At 38.8% G+C, this 17,016-nt stretch overlaps 1 protein-coding gene across 1 annotated transcript in view; it reads right to left on the bottom strand.

Annotated features, from left to right (window-relative positions):
• Positions 1-17,016, bottom strand: part of TMPRSS9 (transmembrane serine protease 9) — a 528,210-nt gene that overhangs the window by 233,561 nt on the left and 277,633 nt on the right. The window contains exons 8-9 of the mRNA XM_044090621.1: positions 15,294-15,465; positions 5,998-6,272 (exon numbers count right to left, since the gene is read on the bottom strand). Coding sequence (XP_043946556.1) covers positions 5,998-6,272; positions 15,294-15,465 — 447 coding nt within the window. The remainder of the gene's footprint in view (positions 1-5,997; positions 6,273-15,293; positions 15,466-17,016) is intronic.

The following is a 17,016-nucleotide window of genomic DNA, read 5'->3' as shown; positions in this document are numbered from 1 at the left end:
TCAATGGGTCTGGGTATGCCTTACCCTCCTCATAATGAACTTTGTCCCTAAATAACTTTCTCTCTTTGTTACATTTGAGGTCACTAAGTTCAGTATGTACAGCATTATAGATAGCATTAAATACATTTCTTTTAGCATCAAATAATAAATTGTTTTTTAATACTGGCATCTAATTGATTGATTTCCCTTAAAAGCAAGGACATTTTTCTATTATTATCAGTGATAAGAATACATAAAAGTTCACAACCTTGTCTATTAAAGAACTGCAAAAGTTCTTTATGCAGATGTGAGTCCTTCTGTAAGCCTGTTGGGTATTTCCACATCCGTAGTCCTTTTGGAATTTGCTCCCTTTTAATACACTCTAACAAATATTCATTTTCTAGTTGTAACTTTTTATATTTATATAGCAGATCTCTGAACGAGTGTATTTGTTGCTCGAGTGTTCCCAGGTTCGTTCCTGGGACATCATTACCACTGTTTAAACCAAATTCAGTTTTTTCAGTCATTCCACATGACTTGGGTCTGGAATGGTTCTAGGACTATTTGTGTAGTAATACTACTCTTAAACATGAGACCATTCTGACCATTCGGACCTGCATGGAAATTATATTGGAAAACAATTTCCTTACATTTGAGGGCCATCTGTTTAGGCAAAGACAAGGTGTTGCTATGGGTGCATGCTGTGCACCAATTTTTGCCAATGTGGTTTTAGCACAATGGGAGGACCTATTTGTGCTAAATTCTGAATACAGGGCTTCATGGGTATTGTATGGGCGATACCTTGATGATATTGTCCTGTTTTGGAATGGATCAGAACATGACCTGAATAGGTTTTATTCATATATCAATGGGACTACCAGTTTCCTGAGATTTATTATGAAAAAAGAACTAGACTAAGTCAACTATTTAGATGTAACAATCAGGAAGGATTATGTCAACAGTTGCTTTATATCACAATTATACAGGAAACCAACTTATTCAAATACCTTATACATTATACCAGTGCGCACCCATTGCACCAAAAGAAGGCCCTTGTAAAGGGCCAATATGTCAGATTGGCCAGAATGGTATCTGACATTGAAGATTTTGCCAACGAGTGTGATGTAATGCTGAATATGTTCCTGAGAAGGGGTTACCCTGAGTCCTTTATTATGGATATTATTCAGGAGGTTAAAAATAAGAGGATTAGTGGACACTTTACTGCATTATTAGGACATGGTAGTAGTAATCAGAACAATGGGAAGCAACAAAACATAGATTTTTCACGTGCATTTACACTTACTTATACTTCTGACTTTAATAATATCAAGCACGTGATATACAAATACTGGAAAATCTTTAATATTGATAGTGATGTACTGGAAAAAATAGGGAATAGGCCTAGGATAGTATATAGGAGGGACACATCACTTAAAGGGCTACTCGAGAAAAGCCAGTGTGACTTGACTACGGGGGGAACATTTAAATGTGGCAGATGTCCTCAGTGCCCATTTATTATGGGCACCGATAAGTTCAAGCTTAAAAATTTTGGATACATTACCAACAATAAGCGACTGTTTTGTTATACTAAGGGGGTAGTCTATATTGCTGTCTGCAGAGTATGTAAAAACTACTACGTGGGAAAAACTAAAAATGCATTGAGGCTCAGAATTTACCAACACCTGTATGATATTAGGCAGATGAACATGAATAATGCATTATACAAACATATTAGCAATCAACAAAAACATGCCTTTGGTTTTTTCATACTAGAGCAAGTGGATTTGGGTCCTCGGGTGGACCTGTAGATGATTATTTAGAATTCATTGAATTAAAATGGCAGATCAGACTAAATGCTTATTCCCCCCCAGGCCTTAATGACAGAATCTCATTAGCTTCGCTTTTGAGGTTAAAACATTTGTTTATGTTATAAAAACTCTTCTATGATTCATTAGTCACTATATCATCTGGTAACTTGCCCTGTACTAGTTTTTATGTAGTATTTTATTAGACTATACGACAGCATTTTTATATGTATGCTTATGCATTTATAAACCATTGTAATATAACTGTTTGATTACTGACATGTTTTGATGATCTGGGAGGAAGTGATGTTGATTCTAGTAGTAAGCTGATTGAATAGACATAGTATTTTAAACTTGGGAAGCCAGGAATTAACAGTTCTGAAGAAGTCAAACATTTGACAAAAGTGCTTAACTTCTTGATTTTATGTTTTATTTGGTTGTATTTTTTCATTTTATTTGTATCCTCTGCTTGTTTTATGTATACTAGCCTTATTTTGCGGCTACAGCGTGTGCTGTGATTTATATAAAGCTTTTTTACATCTACCAAGGCTCCGTCTTGTTGGTAAAGTTGCCCTGCACCTGCACTTCTTGGTTTCGGACTGCTTGGATTGTTTACTGGACTTTTTCCATTATGTTTATTAGAAGTATTTATAGTTCACCACTTGCTGAATTTTTATTCCATCGGCACAGAACACATACACAAAAGGTTCTGAGGTCTCAAACTTTACTTACTTTTTTCTCCTACTTATGCACATCCATGAGCTTTGTAAAACATAAGCTCTGTGACCTGTTTTCCACTGTATGCATGTGCTGTTCCAAAATGGGAATCACCTAGTGTAGCTTTAAGTGACTATGTTCTCATCAAGAGGACTAAGAATGGGGACTGGTTACATCACTCAGGTATATGAGTCCCTTATAACCAGGGGACTGTAAACCTTTTTTGTTATAGAAGAGAATATTAGCCTTTCATATTATATGCCAGGAGATAATGAGGCCCGTAAAAATGGGCACAGTCTCTCATATTACATGTGATAGACTGGAAAAAGTTCTGTAATAAAGCTTTCATACTTGGCTGGAAGGAATATCAGCCCCACTGATGCAGATACAGCCTCTCATTTTATATGTGTTACAAAACAGACTAACTAAGTCTGGTGATAGCCTCGTAAAAGAAGGTATTTTCAATTATCAAAGTGTAAATCACTCTATTAAATGTACCTGATGAAGCTTAGGTGAAAAATTTTCCTTAAATATAGTTCTATAGTTAATAACCTGTAGAAAGGCACTGGAAACCAGCTGGTCCACTCAACAGAACTTTAATCCAAAATGCACACGAACACAGTGGTTTAAAAGCACAAAGCACATCAAGCGCATAAACATTGTAAATTTAGTTCCCCTTAAGTTTTCGTCTTACAAACTTCATCAGATATGCATGTACTGTCCCAAAGGCCATGTTAAATACATTTTCAAATGGAAAATAACCAATAAGAAATTAAACAATTAACAATGAAGGTTCAATCTAAATGAATTAAAATACAGAATGTATGAGATGAAAGAAATAAAACCTGTAACATGAAATCAGTCTTAAAACTTTTGTAATGTAAAATGCATCAAGTAGGGTGTATTGTGTGAAAAGGACCTGTACTGATTGGCTAGACAGAGGGACGGAGCTAGGAAAGATGTGCAGCAGGTAAAGGTGATAAAGGATAATGAGGGAAACATACTCACAAGTGAGAAGAGTGTGTTGAGAAGATGGAAAGAGTACGTTGAGGGGTTGATGAATGAAGAGAATGAGAGGGAGAGAAGGTTGGATTATGTGGGGATAGTGAATCATGAAGTGCAATGGATTATCAAGGAGGAAGTAAGGATAGCTATGAAAAGGATGAAGAATGGAAAGGCTTTTGGTCCAGATGACATACCTGTGGAAGCATGGAGGTGTTTAGGTGAAATGGCAGTGGAGTTTTTAACCAGATTGTTTAATAAAATCTTGGAAAGTGAGAGGATGCCTGAGGCATGGAGAAAAAGTTTTTTGGTACCAATTTTTAAGAATAAGGGTGATGTGCAGAGCTGTAGTAACTACAGAGGGATTAAATTGATCAGTCACAGCATGAAGTTATGGGAAAGAGTAGTGGAAGCTAGGTTAAGAAGGGACGTGATGATTATTGATCAGCAGTATGGTTTCATGCTGTGAAAGAGCACTACAGATGCAATGTTTGCTCTGAGAGTGTTGATGGAGAACTACAGAGAAGGTCAGAAGGAGTTGCATTGTGTTTTTGTAGACTTAGAGAAAGCATATGACAAGGTGCCTAGAGAGGAGTTGCGGTATTGTATGAGGAAGTCAGGAGTGTCAGAGAAGTATGTAAGAGTGGTACAGGATATGTATGAGGGTAGTGTGACAGCAGTGAGGTCTGCAGTGGGAGTGATGGCTGCATTTAAGGTGGAGGTGGGATTACATCAAGGATCAGCTCTGAGCCCTTTCTTATTTGCAGTGGTGATGGACAGGTTGACAGATGAGATCAGACAGGAGTCCCCGTGGACTATGATGTTTGCAGATGACATTGTGATCTGTAGTGAGAGTAGGGAACAGATGGAGGAGACCCTGGAGAGATGGAGATATGCTCTAGAGAGAAGAGGAATGAAGGTCAGCAGGACTAAGATAGAATATACGTGTGTGAATGAGAGGGAGGATAGAGGAATGGTGAGGATGCAAGGAGTAGAGGTGGCAAAGGTGGATGAGTTTATATACTTGGGGTCAATAGTTCAGAGTAATGGTGAGTGTGGAAGAGAGGTGGTGAAGAAGAGAGTACAGGCAGGATGGAATGAGTGGAAAAGAGTGTCAGGAGTGATTTGTGACAGACGAGTACCAGTAAGAGTGAAAGGGAAGGTCTACAAGAGGGTAGTGAGACCAGCTATGTTATATGGGTTAGAGACAGTGGCATTGACAAAAAGGCAGGAGTTTGAGCTGGATGTGGCAGAGTTGAAGATGTTAAGATTTGCACTGGGTGTGACGAGGGTGGACAGGATTAGGAATAAGTATATTAGATGGTCAGCCCAGGTTGGAAGGTTTGGAGACAAAACCAGAGAGGCAAGATTACGTTGGTTTGGACATGTGCTGAGGAGGGATGCTGAGTATATTGGGAAAAAGATGCTAAGCATGAAGCTACCAGGTAACAGGAAAAGAGGAAGGCCTAAGGTAAGGTTTATGGATGTGGTGAGAGAGGACATGCAGGTGGTTGGTGTGACAGAGCAAGATGCAGAAGACAGGAAGAAATGGAAACAGATGATCCGCTGTGGCGACCCCTAATGGGAACAGATGAAAGAAGATGATGATTCTGTATTTTAATTCATTTAAATTGAACCTTCATTGTTAATTGTTTAATCAATGTGTTTGATCAATGCTTCTTATTGGTTAATTTCCATTTGAAAATGTATTTAACATGGCCTTTGGGACAGTACATGCCTATCTGATGAAGTTTGTAAGGCGAAAACGTAAGGGGAACTGTTTTTACAACATTTATGTGCTTGATGTCTTTTGTGCTTTTAAACCACTGTGTTCATGTGCATTTTGGATTAAACTTCTGTTGAGTGGACCAGCTGGTTTCTGGTGCCTTTCTACAGGTTAATATTAACTTTTGGGCATTTTCAACCACGTTTATAGTTCTATAGTTATAGTTATATGGTTATAGTGTTGATATGTTTTGTTTGTTAGAAGTTAAAAATAAAAATAAAACTAAAACCTTTTAGCTAAGAATGAGGTTCCACAGCCTGCTGAGTTGGTAAACCCTCATGAGTCTTTCAGGAATATTCAAATAAGTGACTAACCTGTAAGCTTTGGGATTGACTCCTTGTTTTTACATCTCCCAGATTTTCTTCCAATCAGCTCCCATGGACCTTCACACCATTGTCTGTAACTGCCTTTAAATAACTGAGCTGTTGAATGTAATGTATTAGAACAAGAACACTTGTCCATCTACCTGCTTAGCTTGTTTCTAGTGTGGTGTTAAGCACGCAATCTCTGAACCCAACTACATCATTGATAAAAATGAAGCTTACTTAAATATTCATATATAACAATGTTTTTTTGATCTATCAAAGACATTACTGGAGAATAAATATAATTACAAACAAGGAATATAACTCTTGTAAACATATATGAATTAACCAGGTTCTCTAGCTGGACGTGTGCCATCCAAACGAAAAAAGAACTAATGCTTACGGTTGCCTTCCTTGAGGTACCCCCATCCTGAGATGATGCAGCTCTTCCCAGCCGAGAAAACATGGACAGCTGAAGGCAGACAAGCTGGCTGAATGTACTTGTTAAACGTAAGGGGTGATGAGAGCCGCAGCAGTGCTGCATCGTAGTCTGAGGTATCAGAGTTGTAGGATGGGTGACGTACAATCGTTTGAATATCAGCTTTAACTGCACTGCTGTCTGTAGCACTCAGCAGGGTTGTCCCAATATATGCTTTCCATTCTGCTGGATTTGGGAAACTAGGAATCACAAAATGGGGAAAGAATAAAGTTATTTTTTAATTGCATCAAAGCATTTATGGACAAATGGTTTCAGTTCATTATCTGTTATACCATTGCATGAATATTTGTGGCTTTTCTTGCAAGTTACACAATGTATTCTTCTGTAGCATCTGTATGACAAAAGTTGTGCAGTTTATTGTGATCTTAAATATGTACAAGACAGTGTTATTATATCAAATAAAGAAAAATAACAAATACATATAATTACTGTTTTTCTTCATATGAGCTCCTTTTCTAGTCTGTTTATTGTTTGAGATGGTGAAGACCTGGCAGACACCCCAAGCAACACCCCTGCTGACTGCTGACCATACAGGAGCATTATGGGAAACATGTGATGTCAAGAACCATTCATGTTTGGCTTAACTCTACAAGCAGGTCTAACCTTTGATTATTCGGATACAAGTGAGTCTTAGCATCTCAGGTTATAGTGGTCTATCTTGTACAACATGACATAACAAAGTGTGAACCTTGCTCACTTTTAAAGTGCAAAGTGAATAGTACTCTGGTGTTGTCAAATATCTAAAGTAGTAATAACATTATGATAATTTGCATTATGCCACGTTTAATTACTTATAGGTGGGAAAAAGCACTTAGCAGTGGGAATTGGTTGAGGAGCATGTGATTAGACTGGCATCGTAAGGATAGTTCTACTCTTTGGTTGTTAGTTAGAGGTCTTTCTGAGCTTAGCTCCTGTTAACCAGATAGCCTCCTGCCTGAGGCCTGAAGGTTGCTGTCTCAGCCTGAATAATACAAACTTGCAATAAGCAAACTCCCATGTTTATAAACTTCTAATTTCCAAACCAAACACATAAGTATACATCAAAATAGAAGCGTCTCTCTTTCTGAAATCTCCCTGTCTGCCTGCCTTTGATTCATACCCACAAAATTGGACAGCAGACATTAATATGGTATGTAGATCACCACTCCCCCTCCCTGCCCTGCCATAGTCAAACTGTTTGCCAATATACCCATAGAGGAAAAAAAGCTACACGTTGCAACAGTAGTATCCCTGACTTGATCACCACATTTGTCTGTTACCAGCTGTCTTCTGTCAGAATTGCATAACATACATTTAAGCGGCACAATCTATCCTTGGGAGAAACTCTAAAATAAGAGAACAGCCGTTAGCCCCCTTTAGAATTCAGGTGACTGCATGAAACTTCTTACCAATCAGCATTAACCTAGCACTTTCACTGAAGGCAGTTGTAAATTAAAGATAATTTTTAAAGTGACAAAGTTTTATTTTAACACAAAAAGTGTTTGCATGTATTATTGTGTCTGCTAGCACTCTTTTATGTAAAAATAAAACTTCGTTTCAAGCCACTTTTTCAGTAAATTAACATTTAATAAAGCTTCTGAATACAAAAGTATAAACGATGCCATATATATGGCATTAATATGAATATGCCGGCAGTAGGCTTGCACATCACTTTGGTGCCAGTAGAATTAGACTGGATTAGCATGTGTAAATGCTTGTAAAACAATTATTTAATTGTCAATCTGTTAAATTAGCAATTTGTCAAAAAAAGTACCTTGACCTCTTTGACCTTATAAGGTTGTATATGGCAAACAGCTGAGAGCAATTTTAGCCCACTTATTTCAATAACATGGCCTGTACCACTTCAAGGTTGTGCATTCCGCAATGTCCCACGACACGGTATAAGATTTCATTTTATTTTATTTATTTATTTTGCATTTGTTTACTGGGGGAGGACCGATTAGACAGATCTGTCCACTTTCAGCGGAGGCCTGAGGATAAAAGCTCCAGAAACAATTAGTAACAAACTATACATAAGACATTTACATGCGCATTGTGGTTTACACATACAGTTATAAAATATAGCAGATAACATATGATTGCATAAGATATTTAAATAAGCATAGGGTTTAGACATGCAATTAAAAGTATAGCAGGTAGTAAGATTTGATTGTTGTTCATACAGTATGTTTACTAGAGATAATCTTGAAGATGTAAATAAAGATAAGAGAAGAAAGGAAAAAAACTAAAAACTGACATTTTAAGTGGAATCTATTTAACTTAGTCTAGGGGACAGTTAGTGGGCATAGATCGGACAGTGGGGAATAAATCAGTTGGTAAGTAATGTGTGATAATATATAGTGCACCTCTGGGAGTTTTAAAGAGGAGGTTAGATAGCGGGTAGGGAAAAGGAGTTAGAATATGTCAGCCAGGTGCTAGGCAGTTACATGTAACGTGTGATAATATATAGTGCATCTCTGGGAGTTTTAAAGAGGAAGTTGGATAGTGGGTAGGGGAAAGGAGTTAGAATATGTCAGCCAGGTGCTAGGCAGTTACAAGTAACATGTGGTAATATATAGTGCATCTGTGGGAGTTTTAAAGAGGAGGGTGGATAGTGGGTAGGGGAAAGGACTTAGAATGTGTCAGCCAGGTGCTGGGCAGTTACAAGTAATGTGTGATAATATATAGTGCATCTGTGGGAGTTTTAAAGAGGAGGTAGGATAGTGGGTAGGGGAAAGGAGGTAGAATAGGTCAGCCAGGTGCTAGGCAGTTACAAGTAACGTGTGATAATATATAGTGCATCTGTGGGAGTTTTAAAGAGGTTGGATAGTGGGTAGGGGAATGGAGTTAGAATATGTCAGCCGGGTGTCAGGCAGTTACAAGTAATGTGTGATAATATATAGTGCATCTGTGGGAGTTTTAAAGAGGAGTTTGGATAGTGGGTGGGGGAAAGGAGTTAGACTATGTCAGCCAGGTGCTAGGCAGTTACAAGTAATGTGTGGTAATATATAGTGCATCTGTGGGAGTTTTAAAGAGGTTGGATAGTGGGTAGGGGAAAGGAGTTAGAATATGTCAGCCAGGTGCTAGGCAGTTACAAGTAACATGATAATATATAGTGCATCTGTGGGAGTTTTAAAGAGGAGGTTGGATACTGGATAGGGTAAAGGACTTAGAATATGTCAGCCAGGTGCTAGTTATTTACAAGTAACGTGTGATAATATATAGTGCATCTGTGGGAGTTTTAAAGAGGAGGTTGGATAGTGGGTAGGGGAAAGGAGTTAGACTATGTCAGCCAGGTGCTAGGCAGTTACATGTAACGTGTGGTAATATATAGTGCATCTGTGGGAGTTTTAAAGAGGAGGTAGGATAGTGGGCAGGGGAAAGGAGTTAGAATATGTCAGCCAGGTGCCAGGCAGTTACAAGTAATGTGTGATAATATATAGTGCATCTGTGGGAGTTTTAAAGAGGTTGGATAGTGGGTAGAGGAAAGAGTTAGAATATGTCAGCCAGGTGCTAGGCAGATACATGTAACATGTGATAATATATAGTGCATCTGTGGGAGTTTTAAAGAGGTTGGATAGTAGGTAGGGGAAAGGAGTTAGACTATGTCAGCCAGGTGCTAGTCAGTTACATGTAACATGTGATAATATATAGTGCATCTGTGGGAGTTTTAAAGAGGAGGTTGGATAGTGGGTAGGGGAAAGGAGGTAGAATATGTCAGCCAGTTGCTAGGGAGTTGCATATTATATTTATATTTCTGATGACTGGCTTTCTGTCTCACTATCTCATCTGGCCTGGGTTTAGCTTGGGAAAATGAAGGTAACATCTTACTGCAGCTGAATTTAAGCAGAAGGCTTGCTTGGGAAACTCCAGCTGTGGGCTGGATGTACTTCTGTATCCCATAGGATAGTATTTCCAGGAAGCACTTTGTGTTTGTAATTCCAAGTGCTTTTATTATGTTAGCTATGAGCAGGTTTATAATGTAATGAGCCTGCAGCCTCAGTAGAATAATTTGTTCAGCCAGAGGCTGGCAGGTCTGGCATCTGATATGGTGGTCTCTTGCTATGTTTGCTTGGCACACTAAACAGATATTCAGGATACTGTCTATGGCAGAAAACCAAATAGTTTCCCATACAAATGTTTTAGTTGTTACAACACCTGTACGTACCTGGTGTGCTACCTCTTTAGCTGTATTTTATTTATTTATTTTTTATATTCATTAACTGGGAAAGTACATCTGGTATAGAGCCCATTTTGAGCAGAGGTCCAGGGAGAAACACTCCAGACACATGTGTTTGGAATATGGGAGGAAACCAGAGCACCTGGAGGAAAACCATGAGAATGCTCTGAGGACATACAAACTCAGCACGGAAGGCACCCCAGCTGATAATTGAACCAGAGAACCTCTTGCTGTGAAGCGACAATGCTAACCACTGTACCAGTGGGCCACTCTTTTATACGGAGACAGGGATGATCAGTTATGTACCTTTTTAAATGTACATTCCTAACTGAGGAATATTGATTGCCATCTGTGAAGCATTCCTATCACTTGTTTGATTATATCTGGATTGGTATTATACCTTTTCTGCATGCATTTTTAATTGAAATTTGCATTGTCTTCCTGTATTCCTGCCCGTGTATATGCTCTGAGACCAGCCCATCACAGCACAGATTGCTATAATATTTACATTTTATTTGCTAATCACACCCAGAGGGTATAGGACATTTCCTTAACATAATAGAAATGTGTCTCTTTTGCTGCCTCTAGCTTTGTTTTTCTTTCACCAAGGCACAGCAAACTGAATACGAACGAATCACTGACATGTTATTGAGGTGACCCTCCTGTGGGCGATATTACTCAGTAACTGAATAATTTAACTGTGTCTAGATAATAAACCACATAAAACATTATTGCTAGAAAACAAGCCACTACTTAATAGCAACAAGATAGTTCAGTTATGCTATAGTGTAACTAGTGCCCCCTAGTGGGTGCTCAAAATGCAGACCTTTGTCACTTGTTAGTGCCTGGAGCAGGAGTGGCTGTGTTACATACTGGAGCCCACTTTGTTGTGCCTTCTTTCTTAAATAATAATATTCAAGTAGAAGTTAACAATTTTAGTATGGTGTAGTTCTAAATATTTTGATTGCTAAGGAGGTGGGTAGAGAGGAAACAAATGAGCTTGTTTTCCCAACAGTTTTAGGCAGATCATATTAAGGTACCAGCATGGCTTGTTTTCACTGAAACTAATTTCACTTGTACTTGGATGATTCCAAAGTATAAAGTATATCACCTTCAGAAGACATCCTGTGAATATGTTAGGTTTTCGTATTACAGAGCTGAAAGATTTGCTTAGGCAGACAAGAAAAACATGTTTCAGAGTTCAAACAGTGTGCCCAGGGATTAGGTTCATAGTTCATAGTTTAGTACTAAGCTAACTGCCCTTGCGAGACATTTTAAGCCTAGCCAATTATCCCTTGTGAGACTCAAACCCTGCACTATTTGTTTGTAAGGCAAACACCTTAACCATTAAGTCACCCTCCCAACCGATCTGCTTAAAAATTACATTTTGGCCACAAAGCTCACTTTTCAAATAGCACCATTGCTAGTACAAAATAGATTAGCACTTAAAAAGGTGATTTTTCAGACCATTTAAAATGTAGTGTTATTTAATGTATGTGGACGGAATGCATTCCGAGCTACACGCTCTAGGGACCTAAACCTTATCGCCACAATAAACAGAACATGCTGGAGGGATAGATTCCTGTCCCAGAGACTTCCCATACTCTGGAACAGACTACCTATCTATGTCAAACAGAGCTCCTCATTAGCACTCTTCAAGAAAAATCTTGATGATTGGATGGGAGATAGGAAATTCACCCCGGGCATCACTTCTGTGGCTCTGCTCGAGAGGGGCACAGGAAAATAATTTTCTTGAGTGGTGAAAGCCAGGGTACATTTTTGGCTAGGCTTATACAGGCCCCAGGGCCAATAGCATAGTACCCTCCCCTCCCTCCCTCCTATCATAAACTAATTGCTGTGTTAAAACTGGAATAAAATCTGACTTGCCTTAGTTACGAGGAATAGTGTTAGTAGTGCCACTCTTTTGCAATGTTTAGAAAAGGCAGCAGCAATGTTATGTTACCAGAGCATACAAAATCCAGTTTTGCAATGTATTGCATTTGCTTGATTGCAGATGGAGACAGTTAACCTATCTTGGCTGGCAATTAACTGCATCTGATAACACTGTACCTCCAATCCATTCCTCTCTATCCTTACCTGTTTACACCTGGCATATATCCTCTTGAATATGTGGAGTATATCTTTAACACCCATTTTGGTAACCCATTCCATTAGTTGGGTCCCTGTACTGTGCTGCTTGAAGCACCATCTCCAAATCCTCCATTTTACACTGGCCTCTTCACATCTCCCTGATACAATCTTGTTTACATATATCACATCCTCCTAACTCTTCCAATCTTTAGTGAGAAGGGTCTAGCTTATCTAACTTTAAGCACTTTTTTGTGCCTTTTTTCCCCGGAGTTCTTCTAGCAGCTGCTGTCAATTATCATATATGGCTGCCAGAACCACACACTGTACTCAAAAATTGGCCAGGCCAGGACCCAGTTGACCTGCAGCTTTACATATTTATTTTGCCAGCTTATCCTCAGAATGCACCCCTTTATTTTGTTCCATTTTGCTGTGGTCCTCTCTGTTTACCCCTGACGGCTAGGTCAGGTGTAATCAACACTTGCAGATCCTTTTCCTGCCCTCTTGACATCAGATAGTCTCTGTTGAGCTGATACTTAATACCAAAGTTGTTATGGCCTATGCATGGCTTCTGTATAATGCTTTGTACACATTGAACCTGAGCTACCCCGTTTCTGCCCACTAGTTCATCCTTTCCAAACCCTTTCTTAGTCTCTTCCTCTGATCCTCTGCGTTTGCACTTCCTGTGTGTGATTAGCAAATTGGATTATCCTGTTCTGTAGTCTCTCAGATATGCCTGAGACAAACACACTGCATCCTACTGGATGCAGAACTGAGACAAATACACTGCATCCTACTGGATACAAAACTGAGACAAACACACTGCATCCTACTGGATGCAGAACTGAGATAAACACACTGCATCCTACTGGATACAGAACTGAGACAAACACACTGCATCCTACTGGATACAGAACTGAGACAAACACACTGCATCCTACTGGATGCAGACTGGACCCCTGCAGTATTCCACTCATCATTTCCCTGTTCTTGACATTACCCCTCTCCCCACAGCCTCCTGCATCTTACCATTCAACCAAACAAGACTGCATGTCCACAGTGTTGGTGGTCTCTAGGCCTTCCCCCAACCTTTCCCTAATGCCTACCCCAATCCTAACCACTCCCCTATTCCCACCAGTATGTCTACCAGACTTTGTCAAACGCTCTAGGAAGTGCAGGTAGGTCATGCTACTTCTAGTCAACAGTCAAGGCCTCCTGCAACATAATCATAAAACTGGACCAAATCCAACTGATATTCCAGGAAAAAATGGGTTGATTGTTGTTCTGCAGATCATTTTTTCTAAGAGTGCAGCCAGCCTTTCCCTCAGTTCCTATCACTGCTGTAAGGCTAACCAATCTGTTGCTCTCTACATTATTTCTGTTCCCAGACCACCCTTATACAAGGGTACCACACCATACCTCTCAAGTGTACCTCATTATGAAGAGCGCTCCTCATTTGGGGTCTTAGAAAGTTCATGTTCCTTGAAGTTTCACATTGAAAGGGTCTGTCACACTTGCAGTGTTAATTTTTTAACCGATATCCATGGTAAATAGAACTGAATCATATTAATTCATTAAAAGAACTATTACATAAGTAAAAAATACAAATTTTAACAATCCTAGGAGCTTTCTAGTTGAAGTTCTTAGCTGTTTGTAAGTGTTCCACATTTTGCCCATTTATTCCTCATTATGAGAGGTATTGTTCCTCATATTGGAGATGGAAGGTTGAGAGGTGTGTATTACACTTGCTACCTTCTGCTTCTCAGGCACTTCTGCATTGGTCAGTGATCTATAGAAGATGTTTAGCAGGACATTTAATAGTGGTCACTTTGAACCCTGGGAGGCAGCCCAACTATCCCCATGCTGTGTCTTATCCTCACTGTATCCTCAGATGTAACTCTCTTATATTATTATTCACCCATATGCCACTTCAGACTTCCTCACCTATTTGCTTTGTTGTAATATTCGCACGCTTCCATGCCCCGTAATATTTGTCAGTCTTCAGTTATTTACCTTGTTATAATATTATTAACAGTTTTCCATGTACTATAATTTTCTCCAGTCTTCAGTTATTTGCCTTGTTGTAATATTATTAACAATTTATCTCCAATGACTCTTAACATTTCTGTAAAAATACTTCTATTTAAATTATATTGCTATACTAACTACTTGACATGTTACAGTCATCTCATATTCGTATATTTTTTTTATTTTCCTTGCACCATCTCTTAGTTATTTGATGCTTTAGGTGTTATAAGATGTTTCCTTAGTATTCTACTTATTACAACACCTGAGGTACATATCCAACCAATTTTGTGTGTTTGTATTATTTCATGTTTTCTGTTTTTTACCCCAGTCTTTGCTAAAAAAAGTCTTCAGATAATTTCACTGAGAGTTTCACTGAGTCTGTTAACAAAAATAGTAGCCACTTCTCCCTCAAGATAGTTGCTTTCAACCAGTAACCAGTGCTGGGCTGCTATTGTCAGTTAGGTATGTGTGTTTCTTAACTGTCCCATCGTGCACAGCTGTACTGCTTGCTCATATGTTCCAATGGCTTATTCTGTAAAGATATTATGCCAGCTAGAATTGGTGTATTGTCTATGAACTCAACTTTTCACATGCCCGATGTTTGGAAAAACATTATTAAGAAGCATAAAATAATAGGTAAAAGTTGTTACAAGTTCCACAGCAGAGTAGGACACATGGCAGATGCACAGCAGGCCTGTATCTGTTATTGGTTCTGCCTCCAAGAAAACAGCCATGGACTAACTAATACTTTCACTTCAGCTGTCAGCTGCATACAGAATGACGACAGCACAAGCCATGAAAAAGTTGCTTCACCTGACCATTTGACCAGCAATGTGCCATTACCACAGCAACACTGATGACATTTAGAATGTGTTACATGTAGCAGCTGAGAGTTGCAGGGAATGAAAAGAGATGTTTTACTTACTAGTCAAAGCAGTGGGCCGCAGACAGTAGCCAGATTTCACTGACTACTGTTGCACCGCAGTAGTGTTCGTTTTCAACTCTAAGACTGACTTGCCAGGGGAATTCCCCTTTGGAAGCATCTGTTCCCCCTACGATTCTGTTTGCCTGCATCATGGCAGGTCTGCTCCCACATTCTGAAAAGTAAAAGAATAATAAAAATTAAAACAATAAAAATATCATACATTTTCACTGACGTCATTGAATTATGCTATGTATAGTCATCAAGAGAATATCACAACATCCCAAGTGACTGAACTAAAAACTGTGTTATCACTTTCAGAGCATGCTTGACTATAATAACAAGTCACTGCTGATTATCTGGGGGGCCCTAGCCTTACTCAGCGTACTCAACAGACATTTTAAATAACTCATTTAAGACAACATAATGTAAAGTCTTGTGTAATATTACATAAAAGTGGCAAATCAATGAATTGTCCATGCAGCTGAAAAATATTTTTCAGATATTTGCTATTCTTGTGAAAAATCAAAGCTGAGATTAGGAAACCAAGTAAAATTCAGAGGATCAGGGCAGTATATGGTGGCTATGTTGTCACAGGCAATAATACTGCTGTAAACTTGCTCAAATGTCCATTGAAATATGGACTCTCTTATGCCCTCCAAAAGTTTTTTGTTGAGAAGGTTACCTCACTGAGATCTATACCAGATAGCTGTCATCAGCTAATTAACTCAAGAATCAGTTACATCTGTCTGTATGCTTGCTTGCAACCTTTCTGTATTCTTCTTTGGATGTGTAGTTGGAGAAGTAACACTTGAAAATCACCACTAACAGGAATTGTTGGCATTTGTAATGTCCTCTCTACATTACATTTCAAATGTCCTTCACAATATTCCACAAGAATTTTAACATTTTCTCAAAATTGTCTGCAAAAGTTTTATTACTTTATTTCCAAAAACAGGCAATATTAATTACTGCATTCAAAGAGACCAACTTAATTAAGATTATTAAGTGTATATAAGATCATAGCTTCATAGGTGTATACAAGGCAATCGATCAAGCAGACCAGTGGAAGCCTGGCCACTATATCGCCAACTAACTGCTTTGTATATCCGTAATGGTCTCAGTGTGCTATACCAGGGGTGAATTTAAGTATCCTCATTCTCTCATCTAGGTTGTTTTTTAAAAGTTAGGAGCTACTTTGTTTTATTCTATGGATAAGGAGTCTTTTGGAAGAGGTAACTATTCTGCCAAAAGGTTCTCTTAATATTATGATTTATATTTAGACCCCTAGAATGGATACCAATGTTACCCTGCTGTATGAACAGACGAGTAAGACAGAGTCCTTTACTGACTTGTAACCTAAGCAGAGGTCTCCATACAGAAGGTAGACTAGAGTGATAAGGCTTTTAGATACTCCTTGTAGCTTAGGGAGGTCATTCTTGAGGTTTTCTTGTTGGAAAAGGAACATGCTTTGTTTTTCCCTTCTTGGGAAATATGCTTGCATAGATGTATGCCAAATGGGGCATTATATTCTAATATGTATCTAATAAGGAAGAAGTAGAGAAGGTCAGTCATGTTCTTGAACCTGGAGGACATGCCTTTAGTTAGCAGTTGCACTAGGTAGAAAGGTTTCTTAGTGACAGTTGTTAAATAGTGGTCAGACGAGAGTCTGTTGATCATGAAGATATCTAGATCTCTAACAGCAGTATGTATTTTGAGGAGGGTA

Source organism: Protopterus annectens, chromosome 13.part0 (genome assembly GCF_019279795.1).
Source record: "Protopterus annectens isolate FY-2018-M chromosome 13.part0, PAN1.0, whole genome shotgun sequence".
NCBI classification, from domain to species: domain Eukaryota; kingdom Metazoa; phylum Chordata; order Ceratodontiformes; family Protopteridae; genus Protopterus; species Protopterus annectens.
This window is presented reverse-complemented; position numbering and strand designations above follow the sequence as displayed.